The sequence below is a fragment of the Tiliqua scincoides genome, chromosome 2, assembly GCF_035046505.1.
Source record: "Tiliqua scincoides isolate rTilSci1 chromosome 2, rTilSci1.hap2, whole genome shotgun sequence".
NCBI classification, from domain to species: Eukaryota; Metazoa; Chordata; class Lepidosauria; order Squamata; family Scincidae; genus Tiliqua; species Tiliqua scincoides.
In genome coordinates, this window is record NC_089822.1 from 218,024,175 (window position 1) to 218,041,251 (window position 17,077).

A 17,077-nucleotide genomic window follows, 5' to 3' on the forward strand; every position below is an offset into this window, starting at 1 on the left:
CCCATGGGAATAATTAATCTCAACCTGTAATTGTTAAATCTGAAAACTATGTGAACTACATGTGATACGTGTAAACGACATGTGGAAGAGGTGCAGAAGACAGTGACCAAAATGATTACAGGGCTAGGGCACCCCCCCCCCCCATGAGGAAAGGCTGCAGTGTTTGGGGCTCTTCAGTCTAGAAAAAAGGCACGTGAGGGGAGACATGATTGAGATATACAAAATTATGCAGGGGATTCGAATGGATAGAGAGATGTTTTTTTTTCCACTCACACAACACCGGAACTAGTGGACATCCACTAAAATTGAGTGTTGGGAAAGTTAGGACAAACAAAAGGAAAATATTTCTTTACTTAGCATTCAATTAGTCTGTGGAACTCCTTGCCACAGGATGTGGTGATGGCATCTGACCTAGATACCTTTAAAAAGGAACTGGACAAATTTCCATCACGGTTTACAAGCCATGATGGCTATGTGCAACCTCCTGATTTTAGAAGTAGGCAACCTCAGAATGCCAGATGCAAGGGAGGGCACCAGGATGGAGGTCTCTTGTTGTCTTGTGTGCTCCCTGAGGCATCAGATGGGCCACTGTGAGATACAGGAAGCTGGGCTTGATGGGCATTTGGCCTGATCCATCTAGGTGATTCTTATGTTCTTTTGATATTCATGTATGGGAATTAGTTTGCACATTTACAATGGAATACTGATGCTCTTTATTTGCTTGAAGGATGATGCCTACAAGATGTAGAGTGCTAATGTAGTATAGTGACGAGTTGTTTGACTTGTACTGTCCCTTATTAAAAACTTACCTCTTTCATGAAATCATTTTTGCAAGCCGTTCCTTCTCACCTAGCTCCCTCATATGAAAATAATAATAGCGGTGTCAGTTAACAGGGTTGTTGAAAGAATTACTGAGGTAGTGAACATGCATTGCTTTGAATACCTGAAATGTACTACATAAATATTAAGTGTTAAACAGTACTGTTGTTACATTATATCCTCAGATTTACCTATTAGTTTGTTAAATTGATCTTGATCTTGATCTTGTGATCTTGTTAAATTGATCACATTACAATGACTCCTGTGTAAATAGGAGTCACAATGACTCCATGTGTAAATAACCATTTTGCTATTTATTAGGCTAATAGATTAGATTTAGAGACCTTTATTGGCTTTAAATATTAGGCTAATATGTTTTGGACATGACATATTATGCTGTATCTGGAATCACCTTGTTAAGTTTTTATTAAGGTTGACCTCTATTGACAAGATTAAATTGAAGTCATTTTCTCTTTGAGCTTAACAGTTTGAATATCTGTGTTGTCAGCAAATAAGGGTTTTATCACCCTTCCCTGGGGCATAATCTCAAATGTAGTGTCAGAGTACCAGATGGATTTACTTTCAATTCTTTTACATCCAGTTTTAATTTTTAATTTTCCTTCTACCACCTTTCAGCTGTCACACCCAATTTTTTCTTATAAATCTCTTGCAGATGTTCACAATAGAAAATATTGTGCAAGACTTTTGTCTCACTCAGAGCTTTCCATAACATCTTCTTGAGGGACCTACCCCTTCCTGCTTTATCATATAAGCGTCAGTGAACTCAAACTGTTGTCTGGCTGAGAATGCTAATTGATGGTTCGGGTGGATCCTCCTCCCCATAAGAGCAATGGGGGAGGGAACTGACCTTCTTCCTCCAAAACTGCCCCTGAAGATCCATTACCAGCACATGCACTAGCCAGAGGAAAAAGAGCTTGGCTATGTTAACTTCTCTCTCCCTTACCACTCCCTATCTCCCCTTTCTGATCGAATCTTTAAGCTTAGCTAGATAGCTATTTGTTAGGGATATCATAGCTGTATTGAACTCAATCCACTTGCATTGAACTCAATGATTTTGTACATTCCTTCCAACTTTATTACATCTATATTGTAAAATTTAACATGTTCCACCTGGAGTGGGGGGGCATCAGGTTGTCTGGATGTGTTGATTTGGATCAGTTCAGGAATTTCAGGAAGGTACTTTCTGCTAAGATGTCCCCAGTCTTCCCCACCTCAGATATGTAAGGGAGGTACTAAACTCACCCAATTCATCCTCAGTTCCCTGTAGTAGCTTCCCTTGACTTTGGTTGGCTTGTTGCTCAATGGAGTCTACAGCCATCCACCTGCCTGTCTTCCTCATAGATGCTGTTTCTGTTATAATAAACAAAACATATAACACAACTTATGTCATTATCTTTTGTCTGCTATTTTTTCACTTTGTAAAACTCCCCAGTTAAGGATATCTGAGATATTTTTTTAAAAAAAATTGGTTTAACTTGTTTTGTACAGAGTTTGATAGCATTCCTGCTTGACCAAGGTCACATGCAAAAATAATCAATACTTTTATCTAAATTACTTTTGGTTATCTTTTATTTAATGCCTGCAGAAGGGTAACAGCTATCCAGAAATCTCTAGACCATTCTCCTTCAAATGTCATATTTGGGTGCATATTTTTTTTTAAAGTAAGGAATTGGAGTAATTGTACTATTGTACTCCCATTTAATCAATTTGGATAATAATAACTGTAGAGTTGGCTATTAAATGAATGAGGGCCCAATCCTATTCAGTTTTCCAGTGCTGGTGCAGTTGTGCCAGTGGGCTATATGCTACATCCTGTGGTGGAGGGGCAGTCATTGGGGCCTCTGCAAGGTATGGGAACATGTGTTCCCTTGCCATGGGGCTACATTGTGGCTACACTGGAGCTGGAAAGTTGGATAGGACTGGGCCCTAAATCCCTAATCGTCAAGATTGCCATTTAGTACAAAACAATGTTCACTATAAATAGTTGTTGGTTGGTTGTACTGAAAAGGTTCCACTATACTGCAGCAGGGTGTCATAAAAAATCTTTAATATTGTTGATTGATCAATAGGATTTGGGCTTATGAAGCAATTTTACAACCTGTCTGCCTGGAGCAAGCATTTATTTTTGTGCAATTATGAGCTATGTGGATTATATGATGACTAAAATCTCATGTTGGATATGTGAGGTAATGGATATTTTCATTTCATATTCATTATGTTGGGGAGAGGTTTAAACTGTGTCACAGAACTATTGTAAGAAGTAATGAATACTGTGAATACATGCCTTTTTTAAGAAACCTGTATAATGCAACTATTTGATTTCTGTTGCAGTATGAATATTTCAATGCTGTTCTCATAAATGAACGGGATGAAGATGGGAACTTCTTAGAACTGGGAAAGGAATTCATCCTGGAACCAAATGACCATTTTAATAACTTGCCTGTGAATGTCACTCTGAGTGATGTCCAAGTGCCAACCAATATGTACAATAAAGGTAAGGGAAACCCTTTTTCTTTACAGATTTTTAAAGCATGAAGTTGAGGAAAAATGTGTTTTTATGACAGAAATGGTTGACTGGCTTCTGGGAACCAAATCTAACCCAACAGCAATTTTATCTAACTCTTGGCGGTTCTATCATATTTTTTGTTTAACTTAAGAGTGGTAAAAATTATTCACTTAATAAGGGGGGGGGAATGTCCCACTGAGTTCAATGGGTCCTACTTCCAGGATGTATAGCAGTGGTTCTCACATATTTAGCATCGGGACCCACTTTTTAGAATGAGAATCTGTCAGAACCCACCGGAAGTGATGTCATGACTGGAAGTGACATCATCAAGCTGGAAAATTTTTTAGTGATAATAGGTTGCAATCCTACCCACACTTACCCAGGAGTAAGTCCCATTGACCATCAATGTTAAAAGAATATACGTAGTAGCTTGTTAAAAGTACAAATGCATTCAAATTTCCCCAAATGCAGTCACATACTATGGTAGCATCAAGTCTAATATATTAAAAATAAAATCTTGAAATGAATAGGGGCTCACCTGAAATTGGTTAGCGACCCACCTATTGGGTCCTGACTCACAGTTTGAGAAACACTGATGTATAGGATGGCAGCCCTAAACATTTCCCCTAACTCTCTTTTCAAAGTCAGTGGGGCTTATCATTGTTTGATTTTGGCTGGACTTTGTATGTAAACAATTTTTTTCAGAACAATTTCAGCAAGAAATAAACTACGTAAGTCTTAAATGTAGATCTTCAACAAAGTTTAACCAAAGCCAATATAAGCATCTGAGAAGCAGTAACACCTCTGTAAAAATTGGTATAGAGGAAAATGAAAAAAAGTTATCCTTAAGAAAAGCACTGTTCTCCACCCTGATTCAAATTAGAAAAAATTCAATGTCATGTTTTAAACTGGGCCTGCTCTATCACCTTGGTAAGAGCTCCTGGCTGAATGCTATTTTGGAGTATGTAATTTTTTAAATTTCTCCAATCACCTTTCCCCTCAGTAAATCCCGTTGAATTGCAGTTACTTTTAGGGCACTCAGGGAAACATTTTATCTGTGTTACCAGAATTGTAAGTATATTCCTTGATAGATAGTAAAGTCCATGAATATTTTCAGGCATTCCTCTCAGTAGGGAATATGTTTTACTTCAGCTCAACTGACAAATATAAAACAAACAATATGTTGCTGAAAATTTGAAGCTGTGCTATCTGTTTTGCTATCAAAACATGCAGCTCATGCTGAATGTAACACGGGAAATTCAATCATGTGAAGAAAGAAACTAAGAAATCTTGACTGATTTCCAATAATTATATTGCAATAAATGATACTCGTTCACACTGTATAATGTGATGAGTTATGTTTCGATGACATTTAAAATGGACCATTTTCCTGGTGCTGTTCTCTCAAATATAGCAACAGTTCTTTTGCCAGCAATATAATTCTCCAAAAGGAGTCATGAACTATTTTTGTTTGGTTTTTCTTTAAGCCATCTATCTGCTAATCTGGAACCAAAATCAGTTTTGGAACAAAAGTTTAAGATAACTCTTATTACTTTTTGTTTCTCTAGCACATTTACAATTCTTACTTCATTCATCATCACAATGGTAACTGGGGAACCCTGAGGGCCTATTCAGTCACTGCATTCTGGGGAGAAGTCTTGACCCAGTGTGGCCTTTGGCCGCATTGTATGCCTCCCCTCATAGAGAGTAACAATGAACTGAGTTGTGCATGTTTAATAAAACACAGGATCCCCATAGGCACCTGGTTAACCACTGTCGGATCCCCCCACTTTTCTTGGGAGCGATCAAATGCTTGAGTTCGGATGAACTCAGTTCTCTGTGGTTCCTGCATTCATTTTTTTTTTCTCTTTGCTGAGGGGAAAGGGGAGGAACATGAGATAGAATTTCCTGCCCAAACATAACAACTGAACATGTCCATAGTGAGTGATATTCTTGGCTATCTCTTAATTTAGTAAGCTAAACTGATGTCAAGGTCAATGTAATCTTACATTGGTATCTTTAGTTTAAAAAAAATCACATGGGTTCTATTTGTGTTTGCATCTAGCTAGAATAAATACAACAGCAATAGCTTTTCTTCCTATTTAATGCAGTAAGGGAGAGAATCTCCCCTAGGCCCTAGGAGCAAATGGGAAAATCTAGAGTTGTACTGTGATTTTGACTTTTGCGGAATCCCTTAGTGGTGGCCTGCAGAATCCTTTGAGGGCATGAGCCCTTGGTACACCACTTCTGTAAAAAGTTGAATAATGTATCATAGCAGAACAGACAGCTTCTGTACGTCAGCATCACAAATCCACTATCTCTGCAAAACATTTGTCCTTTTCAAGTGTTCTACTGTCACTTGTCAGTCTCAGTTTCCTGCATCATTTTGATTTCCGGTTGCAGTCAACTTCTGGACAAGAAACCAATAGGATTGTGTTGTGAAACAGATGCGATTAGAAAGGTTCTAATTCACAGCTAAACTGTTGGAAAATTACTCTGAATGCACCCTACATTATGTTTTAGAAGTAACCAGTGACATGATAATTAAATACCATGACAACAAAAGCATAGATGGCAAAGTACATACAGCAGACACTCGCCTATAAGGCAACCTCACAGATAAGTGAGGGCAAGTTTTGAGCCCAAAATAATAGAATGTTCTGTGACCCTTGGATAAGTCAGTGGAGGGGGGTGGTTTAAAACTTAGGAGGATGTCTGACTATAGTTTTGATTGATTTTACCCGAGGCCAGATCCTGAAAAATAACTTACCAGTAATTGTTACCTAAGAAGTATACAGTCTCTAATTTATTAAAATTATAGTAAAAGATCATGAGATATATTTTTATTCTTTGTAAATTCTGGTCTTCACAATCTTTGCGTAAAACTATGAGTAAGAGCCCAAACCTATGGCCTGTGGCATGGCTCTGTGCTGCTGGCCACAGTCGCAAATGTGACTGTAAGGCACGTTTGCGGGGCTCACCGCTGGGCTCCTGCCAGTGCTAGCCTAGCGCCGGGCAGTGGCCCAAGTTCCACAGCTTGGCAGTCTCCTGGACCGCTGGGCTGCGGAACGGGAGGTGGGGGCGTGGACGGGGGCATGAGGGAGACATTCCGGGGAGGGAGGAGGCTGGTGGGGGCTGGTGGGAGGTGTGCCGGGAGTGAGCGGGAGGAGGATCCGTGGAGCCAAGTTCCGCAGGATCCAGGGCGCTCGTGCAGGGCTGCACGCCCTACACGAGTGCCTTTACTCGACCACCGACCTTTTGGTTGGCAGTAAAGTGAGTAGCCGCATTGCGGGGCGGCTTACCTTACTCGGGGGAAGAGGACAAATGTCCCCTTCTCCTGAGGAGCCTGCCACTTTAGCGGGAGGTGCAGGATTCAGCGGCAGTCCTTTTCGGTGCCACTGAGGCTGGGTGTTCCGGGCAGCCCAGGATTGGGCTGCCTGTGCACTATAAACAACATACCAGTAGAACAGTGGTTCCCAAACTGGAGTACATGTAACCCCAGGGGCACTCGACAGGACCTTTAGGGATACTTGAAAAAGAATTTACAAATGGCAGAAAAAGGCAAGTAGTGCTCCAGAATGTCTTTCAGGGCTAGCAAGGCAGGAGGGAGGTAGCTAGTTGGCTGTGAAAGCCCCACCAATAGCGAGTTTTTGGTGATCAATTCATGTATGAATCAGTGATTGCAAACCAGCACAGTAAAAAAGCTGAAACATAATATGTAAAGTGATCAATCACCCAGAATTTCTCAGCACACTTCTGGTGCAAAACAGTGCAAAGGCATAGTCGTCAGTTCTTCAAACAGACAAAAAGAGAAAATACTGTGATTAATACATGAAGAGGAGATAAGGGCTTATCGTATTAATATTAATTACAAACATTTTGCTAATATGAGGGGTACATTTTATGGAAATGAGCTGCCAAGGGGTATGCAAGTGAAAGATTGCTCACCTCAGTTGCCTAATCTGGTATCCAACAGCCAGCCCATCTTTGGTGACATCTTCTGTCCTTTTCCCATGCAGGAACCAAATCCTCAGTCATGGCCTGTCTTCGTATTTTGACCAAGGCCTGACATGCAAGCAGGATTATGGCTAGACCATCAAACTCCCTTCTTTATACCCTGGTAACTAAGGATTAAGAAGATGATAAATACTTGTCATTTGTCAGAGTTTCCCTTCCTAATCATGTCTGTGGGTTCCATGAACTAAGAGGAGAGTAAAAACCACCTAGAAATTAAAGAGGGGGGGGGGGAAGATTGCTAATCATAGTGAAACAAATAATGTAAGGGTTTCAATATATCAAATTATTTTGATACGTTATATGCTCATAAGTAATTGGCTTTTTAAACATGATACTTTATGAAACTGGAAAATTTTCTAGGTCATATCTCTTTGGGGCTTGTATTTCTTGCTTTCCTTTGCTGTTTGCTGCCTCCAGAACAACATTTTTGATGGTGGAATCCAAACTTTAATTTTCAAAATTGAACTTAAAATATTTCTTGATCTTTGCAACCCCTCAAGAGTGAAAGATGGCTATGTGCGGGGAAGGATAATTCAATCATGTGACTTTCACTGACTCCCCTTCTTTAGGAGTTGATTTGCTAACAGTTGATAAATGCAGACTGCAATCAAAGTGCTGATTGCCTTGGAAACGAAATTCTTCTGAGTATATGGAGGCTTCTCAAAAATATATTGAAATGTGATGAACCACAGCCACTTTTGATGAAGTAGGGTTTTTTCAATTTGCCACTTAAAAGGAGCTATGAATATCATTCAGTCATACTTCCCCAGTAGCTCTTTCCAAGTGACTGGCAAGCTAAGATTACCTATTTTCTAGAATATCATAACCAAAATTTTTTCATCCCCTGAATGATGCACATTGATTATAATCTACAATTGGCAGATGTGTAAAAATCTCTTCTTGCTAGGAGCTGAAAACGTGAAAGAAAGTCTTGCCTGTCAATACACTGTATAATTTCATGCCTGATATTCTTTTATGCACCATGGTGTTGAAAATACATGAATGAGGGACATTAGATTTTTGAGAATTGATATATCTACATGTTATGTTTCGCTTGATCTGTAAAACACTAAATTTAGTTAGTAGTAAGTTAGTGTTACATGCTATTTAGGAATAGTATTTGTATTTTTTTCTCTTTTAAAGACACAATAGCTAAGCAATTTCAGTTTTGCCAGATATTTATAATAATATTTTACTTCCTTGTGTTGGCTTCTTCATTGAAATACCAGATGATAAAAATATGGTATCATTAAACAAATATGGAATGATATAAATACTGAACTCTGTTAGGATTGCCTCTGAAGTAGGAAGATCATAAACTACAGCTTATCTGACTAGTATTGGTTGAAGAATAAAAAATCAGTGGCAGATGGATAAGGATGAAGATCCGGTAGAGATATCTAATTCTGTAACAAATTGTTTCTGTTGAATCTATTCTTGGAGGTAACTTGGAAGATATTGTTCATTAATAGATGTGAAACAAGTTCATTTGTAAATAACCAGGTCAGTGGGTCTCAAACATTTTGCACCAGGGCCCACTTTTCAGGATGACAATGTATCTGGGACCCACTGGAAGTAATGTAATTAACCTGGGAGTGAAGTCATGGCCAAAAGTGACATCATCAAGCAAGAAGTGCTTTCCTGAGAACTGAGCAAACACTGAAATTGCCCATGGCAAGCCCTGAAATTGCATCTTTTTCCCCCTTGATAAGAGGGGTATAAATAATTAAATAAATTGAAAAATAATTATAAATATTAAATTAAAATAATACAAATAAATAAGGGGAGATGCCATGGGGAAGCCAACCCTGTTCCACCAAGTGAATTCTCTCTGTCGCCTGCCTGCAACAAACTCAAACCCCCTCCCCCCAAAAAAAGTCAGTAAGATTTTCATCCCTACACAATGCCCAGTTCAATTTAAGTTTTTATATTTCAACCAGTTCAGTAAGATTTGGGACAAAATCAGTTTTAAATCCAACATTTGTTTGGGCTAGATTGAGATTCAAAGCTTCCTTCTAAACAGAATTAAAACCCCAGAGTGATGAGGAAAGGACATGAGACTGCACTTTGCCGGGGGGGGGGGGGATTGAGTTGAAAAAGACAGCAGCCCTTTCCAATAAAGCAGTGGCATTAATGGAGAACTATTATAATTTACCTAGCTTTGAAAGACTAAAAAAGCAAAAGGTTTCACCTTACCAACTGAAGCCTTTGGTTTTTATCCTTTTTATGGTCGGAGGGGGCCTGATTCTGGATCACTTGTTGATCACTTGTTGAGCTCCACATTCATCAAATCAGGACCATTCTGATGGGGCTGTGCATTCCCCTTCGCCTGACCTTCAAGCCAAGGCACAGTTGCTTACTCAAGCATAAATGCAAATGCATAGCTTTGTTTTCCCGTATGTTCGTAAACTTGGAGGGAAGGACTCCTTTTTGGGTGCTTTTTGGGGGCTACATTCATTGGATTGGGAACATTCTGGTGGCATTGGAGTCCTCTCTTCTGCTCTTCTCAGTGGACCAAGGCTGCTCATCTGCTTGCATGTCTGAGCTACTACTACTACTACTTGCTACTTGTTACTGAGCTACTGTTACTACTACCGAGCTACTTGCTACTACTGAGTGTGTTGTGGCTCAGTTTCACTTTCCCTAGGACTTCTTTTCCTTCTCTGCTATCAGCTTATCAGTTTCAGCTTTGCGACCCACCAAGTGGGTTGTGACCCAGAGTTTGAGAAATCCTGACTTAGGTAGCTGGACTGCTATTCCAAAAGCTCAAAGTAGTGTACAGTGGACTATAACCTTCATGAGCCAGGTGTTCCCAATGTCCAAGATACAAGGATACTGGTATTGTCTATCATCAACAATACGGAGGGTCTAGGTCAGAGATTTTCAACCACTGTGGTATGGCACACAGGTGGCCCGTGAATGATCTGCCAGTGTGCCATGGAGATTTGGCAGATGGTCATATATTAGTAGGGCCATTAGGGGATGTGAGCCCCTGTCCAGCAGTGCGGTGTACCTTGTCAATTGTCAAAAAACTGATGCTGTGCCTTGACAATCTTAACGCCTTCTCAGTATGCCGTGAAATGAAAAAGGTTGAAAATAGCTGGTTTAGGTCTTCACCACATCCTTCCTCTCCTGAATAAACTGTTCTGTATGTGGGAGTTAGACTTCAGGTCTTCCAGAGTCTATTTCATTTTTAGAAAGTTCAGGCTTTATGTATTGATATTTTCTAGTAGAAACTTTCTTCCAATAAGTGATATAATCTTATCACAAGCAGAAATAGATTCTTATTTGTATTCTGCAGAGCTGTTTTTTTTTTGAGGCACCATTATTTATAACAGTTTTTTTTTCAAAACTATTCAATTGTTTAAATTAATAGTCTGCTTGTTCACAGTTCACTGTAGTGGATTTTTTTTAGCTGCAGCTCCTTCTCTAGTGATAAAGTAGAAGAGCTCTGCTCCATATTGTTCTTGCAAAATCTGTTTCTCACCCTTGATGTTGCCTATAAGTATATTTATTTTACTACAGTTTGGTGATTATAATTATGTTTCAGAAATAGTATCAAAGTGTTGTACAAAATGCTTAAAACCCAGTATACAAAAATTCAGTAAAAACATCAAAGTAGCAGTAGAACAGGAATGAAAGTTTCAACCAGTATCAGGCATTCCAAAGTTGAGTATCATTATGGAACAAAAGCATTCTTGAAGTGCCTATCCAACTAGATGCAGGGGTGGGCAAACATTTTGGCAGGAGGGCCACATCATCTCTCTGGCACTGTGTTGGGGGCCAGGAAAAAGAAAGAATTAATTTACATAAATTTATCTAAATGAATACATTAGAGATGGTACTTATTTGAATGAATGAATTTTGCTGAGCTTATTTATAATAAATTGAGAACTATAATGCAGGCATGTAGAACCACATGAGAACTATGAACTGTTTGCCACACACCTCTTGCTCTGTGAAAACATACAGACCAAGCCAGAAACACATGGAGACATAAGTTGTTAAGAAGGGGGGAGAGGTTAAAATAATGCCCAGGGAAAAGCAGAAAACACATGAAGACTATAAAATGCCTGGCTTTAACTCGGTCCACAGCTCACGTCCGATGGTTATGACCAGCAGTTGTGGGTCAGCACAGGCTCCAACAGTTTCTGACAGACCAGAGGCTCAGTGGAGACTAGCAGGGAGAAACGGGGGGAGGGTGGGAATTTGTGACTAGACAGGAGATGTGCAGGCTACTTGCACTGGATGCTCTCCCCTTCCTCACCTCCTGGAACACCCCCTTTCTTTCCCTTGGATTTGCACCAGCTGAAGAGCTGGTACAGGTCCGAGGAGACCCATTGGTGAGCAGGAGACTTGTGGGGTGATAAGAGAATATTTCTCTTACCTCTTCAAAGCTTCCTGAACTGCCCCCCACCCTCAGCAGGATGCAATACAAGCCTTTTCAGCCTGGCTGCATCAGGAGGAGGAGGGAGGATAGGATTTGGATATAGGAAAAGGCTCAAAAGAGGTGACAGGTAACAGTAATTGGGAAGGAAGCTGTGTTGGAGTGAAAAGAGACAGTTGCTCTCCCCTACTGAATAGAAAAGAGTCATAACTCAGCCCACTTAACAGTGAAGCTTGCTTCTAAGAAGGAATGGTTAGGATCATGATTTATTTTATAATCACCAACTGCCCTGTGAAGAGGAGGAGATAAAAAAGAAAAGTTAGAAAGGCAAAGAATTTCTTAGGGCACCTCCACCTGCTGGTGTTTCTAAAGCTGAAACGGTGCCCCTCCCTCCTTGTAGAGCCCATAGAATAAACAACTGCCCTATGAGAAGATAGTGGAAAAGAAGCCTGTGAGGCATAACCTCCTCTCACCTTTTCTATTACAGGTCCAGCCTTGTTATACATGAATTTTTTATACACAGATTTGACTCAACATGAATGGCCACTGAAAATGAGAAGGCATGTGCTGATCCTTGGATAGAGGGAAAATGCATCTCTTTAAAATCACAGTTTAAAAAACTGCTTTTCTTACTGCTTTTCTTTTCTTTATGTAGAGAGACAGTCATGCAAGTGCTCATTCCATTCTTCAGCTGAGCCAGGCAAAGGCAGGGGGTCCTTTGCATTTCTAATTGCTGACTGCCTCTCTACAACAGTAAGAAAAGCTGTTTCTAAACCACAAATTGTAAAGGGACACACGTTTTAATTTTTAAAAAATTGCTTTTGTTTAGCACATTTTATGGTATCAGCAGGGAGTTCCAGAATCAAACCCCTGTGAATGTTGAGGCACAACCTTATTAGGAGCAATGGAGGGGCAAGAAACCTGAAAGTGGGTCTTTAAATTATTTTTCCACTGTTTTATTATCCACAGATTTTTTTATCTGGTAACAAGACATGACCCGTATAATGATTTCTGCATTGATAGATTTGTCCCTGGTGCCACACTTGTGAATCTGGCTCTGCCCCCCCCTGCTGTTTTGCACCTGGCTCCACTATCCCACTGCCATCATAGTGCCTTTGATTCCGCCTGCCCTGTCACTATTTTGCACCAGGCTTCAGTTGGTGGACCTTGGGGCTCGAATGATAGATTGTGCAGGGCTGATCTCTGCTCTCCTCTGTCCTAAGTAAATTATCCACTCGGGGAGAACAAAATTACTTTCAAGATATGTCTTAATGAACAACATTCTGTAAAACAAATGTATCTCAAAAGAGCCCACGTGACAGACTTTTTAACCCTACCAATACCCATTTCACCTGAATATGCCATCTAGTTTCTTTTATAGCAAGATTCTGTAAGTACAAGTTGAGCCTCATTATTCATGTGGGTTCCCTTCCAAGCACTCACATGGATGGCAAAAAACACACTATAGCAAATCAATTTAACAAACAAAGTTTCTTTGTTTGATTTAAAAACAGCCTTGCTGACCTTTGTGATGTAAGATAAGAGTCATTAAGAAGACAATCCATCAATCAGTCCTCCCCTAATGCAAAGTGATCACCTTTCTTTCACATGCTCAGGGGAAAGGGAGGGGTCACCTGGAGAGAGAAGGATTGATGGATTGTCAGCCAGCTGCCCTCTCTCTCTCTCTCATTAAGGAGGCTATTGTTAAAGGACTGTTCAGTTTTTGAAACTGATTTTAAAGGGGTGCATTTTTCCTCTTCTCCAGGGATCAGCACATTCCTTCTCATTTGCAGGGGGCCTTTCTTGCCGAGTCAAATGCGTGTATAAAACATCTGTGTATAACAAGGCTGGACCTGTATGGAGATCCATTATGCACCTGGGGCATCCTTGTCTGTGAGGGTCTTCCAAGTTACTTTAGTTGTTTTCCACTCATTTGAAGCAAGGCACACACACACCCTGCCACCTCTGTCAACATAAATACACAAACACTACTTTCAATATGAATTGGAAAGTAGAGATATTTTTCTCCTTCAAATAAAAAATCATATCGCTCAGTGTATGCTGCTTGCATAATATTAATTCCTAGTCTCATAACTTGTAAGGCATAGAGATGGCACCTGAATGGTTGGCAGGGGAGAAATCTCAACGTAATAGTCACTTTATGAAAGCTTGCTGTTGAAGTTAGTCTAAACTTTTACACTTAATGGGAAATAACATCCTAACTATGACTTTCTGAAGTCCTTTGGGATTGCCTGTGCCAGGCACACATTCAGATGGTTGTAAGACAAATGTAAATAGTATAACATTTGTTGATTATATAGAAGAAAGGTTTAAAGATATACAAAAGATACATGCCTTATTTTCTCATGCACTTTTATTCAACGGGAAGGTTTGTTATTTTAAAATATGGTAATTATTCACTTTTTCTGCTATATAAAACAGAACTTGCTTTGATTTTTCTTGGAACTGTTTTGTACAAAAAAATTCCCTTCTGCTTGCCTAGCACACTGAGCTAAATTGTAAAACATTTGAGAATCTTGTCTGCTTGTGAATTTATAGAGGATTTTTTTCCCCCTTTAAATGTAGTCTAACTTTTTAATTGGCACAATTCAAAATGAGCTCTGTGGGTTTCAAACTTCACATCTCCAAATGTGTAACAGCATCCTAAGCTTTGTTATGCAATTGCATTCATTATTCTAGAGCAGTGGTTCTCAAACTTTGAGAAAGCTTTACTCCCCTAGTAAGTTCTTTTGGGGGAGGGGCTAGGGCAGGGGTCGGCAACCTTAAGCACTCAAAGAGCCATTTGGACCCATTTTCCGGAGGGGAAAAAACCTCAGGAGCCACAAAACCCTTTTGACATCTAAAATGAAGATAACACTGCATATATAGTTTTTTTTTCACCTTTATGCTCTTATAGGTCCCATTTTAATAAAGTAGCCCCCTCTTGTAGCTTTTAGTTAGTTTTGTCATACATTCTTGTCCTGTGTTTTCAGACACCTGGTCCTCTATGGTGTTTTGCCTGATTCCAAGGCCATTCTCTGCCTGGAGAATTAGGCCCACTTTAAGCAAATTAGCTCCCCTTTCCCCCAACAATTGACCCTGGTTCTGCCCTGCAGTCCTGCTGGACCCCACCTCCAGGGTAGCTCGCCTGTTCAACCTGCAGAGGTCCTCTCTCCTGCCAGCAGCCTCCCACCACTACAGCAGACCCTGGGTCCTCAGCAGCTCTTGGGCACAGCAGCCACACACCAAACTCCAGTGTCTCCAGCAGTCCATTAGTCACAAAGTCAGTCAAAGCATCCAGGGCAGAGTCCAAAGTCAATAAGCCAAGTCACAGTCCAAGATCAGATTCCAAAGTAAGTCAGTCAAATCAGTCAGAGTATCCAAGTCAAAGTCAATAAGCCCAGCCAGCCCCCCTCCCCCCTGCACTCCTCCTACAACCCACACCCCCTTCCTCAGGTGCTTCTTATATCCCTGAGGGCCCTATTGCCTTCAAGTGGCTGCAGCTGTGCAGCACACTCTGCTGGATGCCCAGGCCTTACCCTCAAAGGGGCCACTGCTGACACCACATCTACCTCCTCACCAGATCTTCCAGGATTCCAATACATATGGCGGTTATGACATCTGCTTATCTTATATGGATACTAAAGAACTCCCCCCCCCCACCTTCCAGAGGCGCCCTGCTGGAAGGAAAAAAGGACACAGACTCCAGAGGTGGGGAAGAGAAGAAGCCAGAGGGGGGGGGGGCAACCACAGGCCAGCTTCTGCCCTGCCTGCCTGCCTGCCTGCCCTCCCTCCCTCCCTCCCTCCCTCCCTCAGGCTGCAACCCTCTCCACACTATCCTGGGAGTAAGCCCCATTGGCTACAATGGGACTTCTGAGCAGACAAGTTGGTTGGAGCTCTCAGGTTGCAGTCCTCTCCACACTTTCCTGGGAGGAAGCCTCACTGACTACTTGTGAGTAGACCTGCATAGGAGGGGGCTGAGGCTGCAGCCCTCCACACCTTCCTGGGAGGAAGCCCCACTGACTACAGTGGGGCTTACTTGTGAGTAGACCTGCACAGGAGGAGGCTGAAGATACAGCCCTCCACACCTTCCTGGGAGTAGCCCAGGGACTACATGGGGGCTTACTCTGGAACAGACCTGCACAGGCTCCCACTCACCCGTCCTTGTGCTTGGCCTTGAGCAGGCTTCAAGGCTGCCATCCCAGGCACCCTTTCCTGGGAGTAAGCTTCATCCACTGTAATGGGCTTACAACTGAGTACACACGCATAGGAGCAGGCTCCACGGCTGCAATCTCAGGCACTCTTTCCTGGGAGCAAGCTTCATCCTATGTAATGGGGCTTACAACTGAGTAGACACACAGGATGTCTCCTCTACTGTGGAGGAAAAGCCTCTCCTTGCACTGAGTGGGGACCTGCTCAGGGAAAGGCGGGCTGCAAGGGCTGGCAATGGCTGAGGAGGAGAGCGGCTCAGGATTGGCTGGTGGTCAGCCAGTGAAGGACCCTGAGCCATTCCAACAGAAAAAGCCAGGAGCCTGCTGGATGCTGATTGGCTGAGCCTGCTGGAGAGTTGGAGAAGGGAAAAACAGGGCCCTTAAGCCTGCAGAGCGGGCAAAATTGAAAAGGGAAACCAATGTGGGGCAGGTGAGGGTGAAGGGAGAGGAGGGCAGTGAGCTCAGGGGGCGGAGGGAAGCAGCCTGCCCTCCCAACACAGGTGCCTCCTGTTAACCCCTTTGCCACTTTCACCAGGAGGAGCCGAAGCAGACAGCTGAAAGAGCCACATGCGGCTCTAGAGCAGCAGGTTGCCGACCCCTGGGCTAGGGCAACGACATGATCCCCAGGATTGCGCCACTAAGGAGGGGTGAGGGGGGTGCTTTTGACTTACTTTATGAAGACAGTGCTGCAACAGGCTGGGGGGGTGGGGGGTGGGTGTGTGTGTGTGCAGGGAACCTTGCGCAGCCCTGCACAGTGCTCCCTGAGGCTTGGAATGTGTGGAGAAAGCAGGCACAAAGCACCCCTTGCAAAATGGAAGTGCTTTGTGCCTGCCTTCTCAGAATGTTCCAAGCCTCAGGGAACACTGCAGAGAACTGCGCAGGGCTCCCCACACCTCCTGCAGCCTGCTACAACCCTGTCTTCATAAAGTAAGTCTCAAGCACCCTTCCCTCACCCCCCCCCCATATAGGCGTGATGTGGGGGGATCGCTTCCCTGCCTCTCCTTTAACCCTGCCCCTTAAAGGGATGGGGGAACCTTTACCCCACCAGTTTGTGAACCACTGTTCTAGAGCATTTCTAAGTAATTTCTGTTTGTGCAACACAGTCCTAAGCATGCT

The 17,077-nt window shown here is 42.0% G+C and overlaps 1 protein-coding gene across 1 annotated transcript in view; it reads left to right on the forward strand.

The window, feature by feature from the left end:
- CACNA2D3 (calcium voltage-gated channel auxiliary subunit alpha2delta 3) overlaps window positions 1-17,077 on the forward strand; it is a 467,867-nt gene that overhangs the window by 58,948 nt on the left and 391,842 nt on the right. The window contains exon 4 of the mRNA XM_066613498.1: window positions 3,172-3,334. Within this exon, the coding sequence (XP_066469595.1) occupies window positions 3,172-3,334 (163 nt within the window). The remainder of the gene's footprint in view (window positions 1-3,171; window positions 3,335-17,077) is intronic.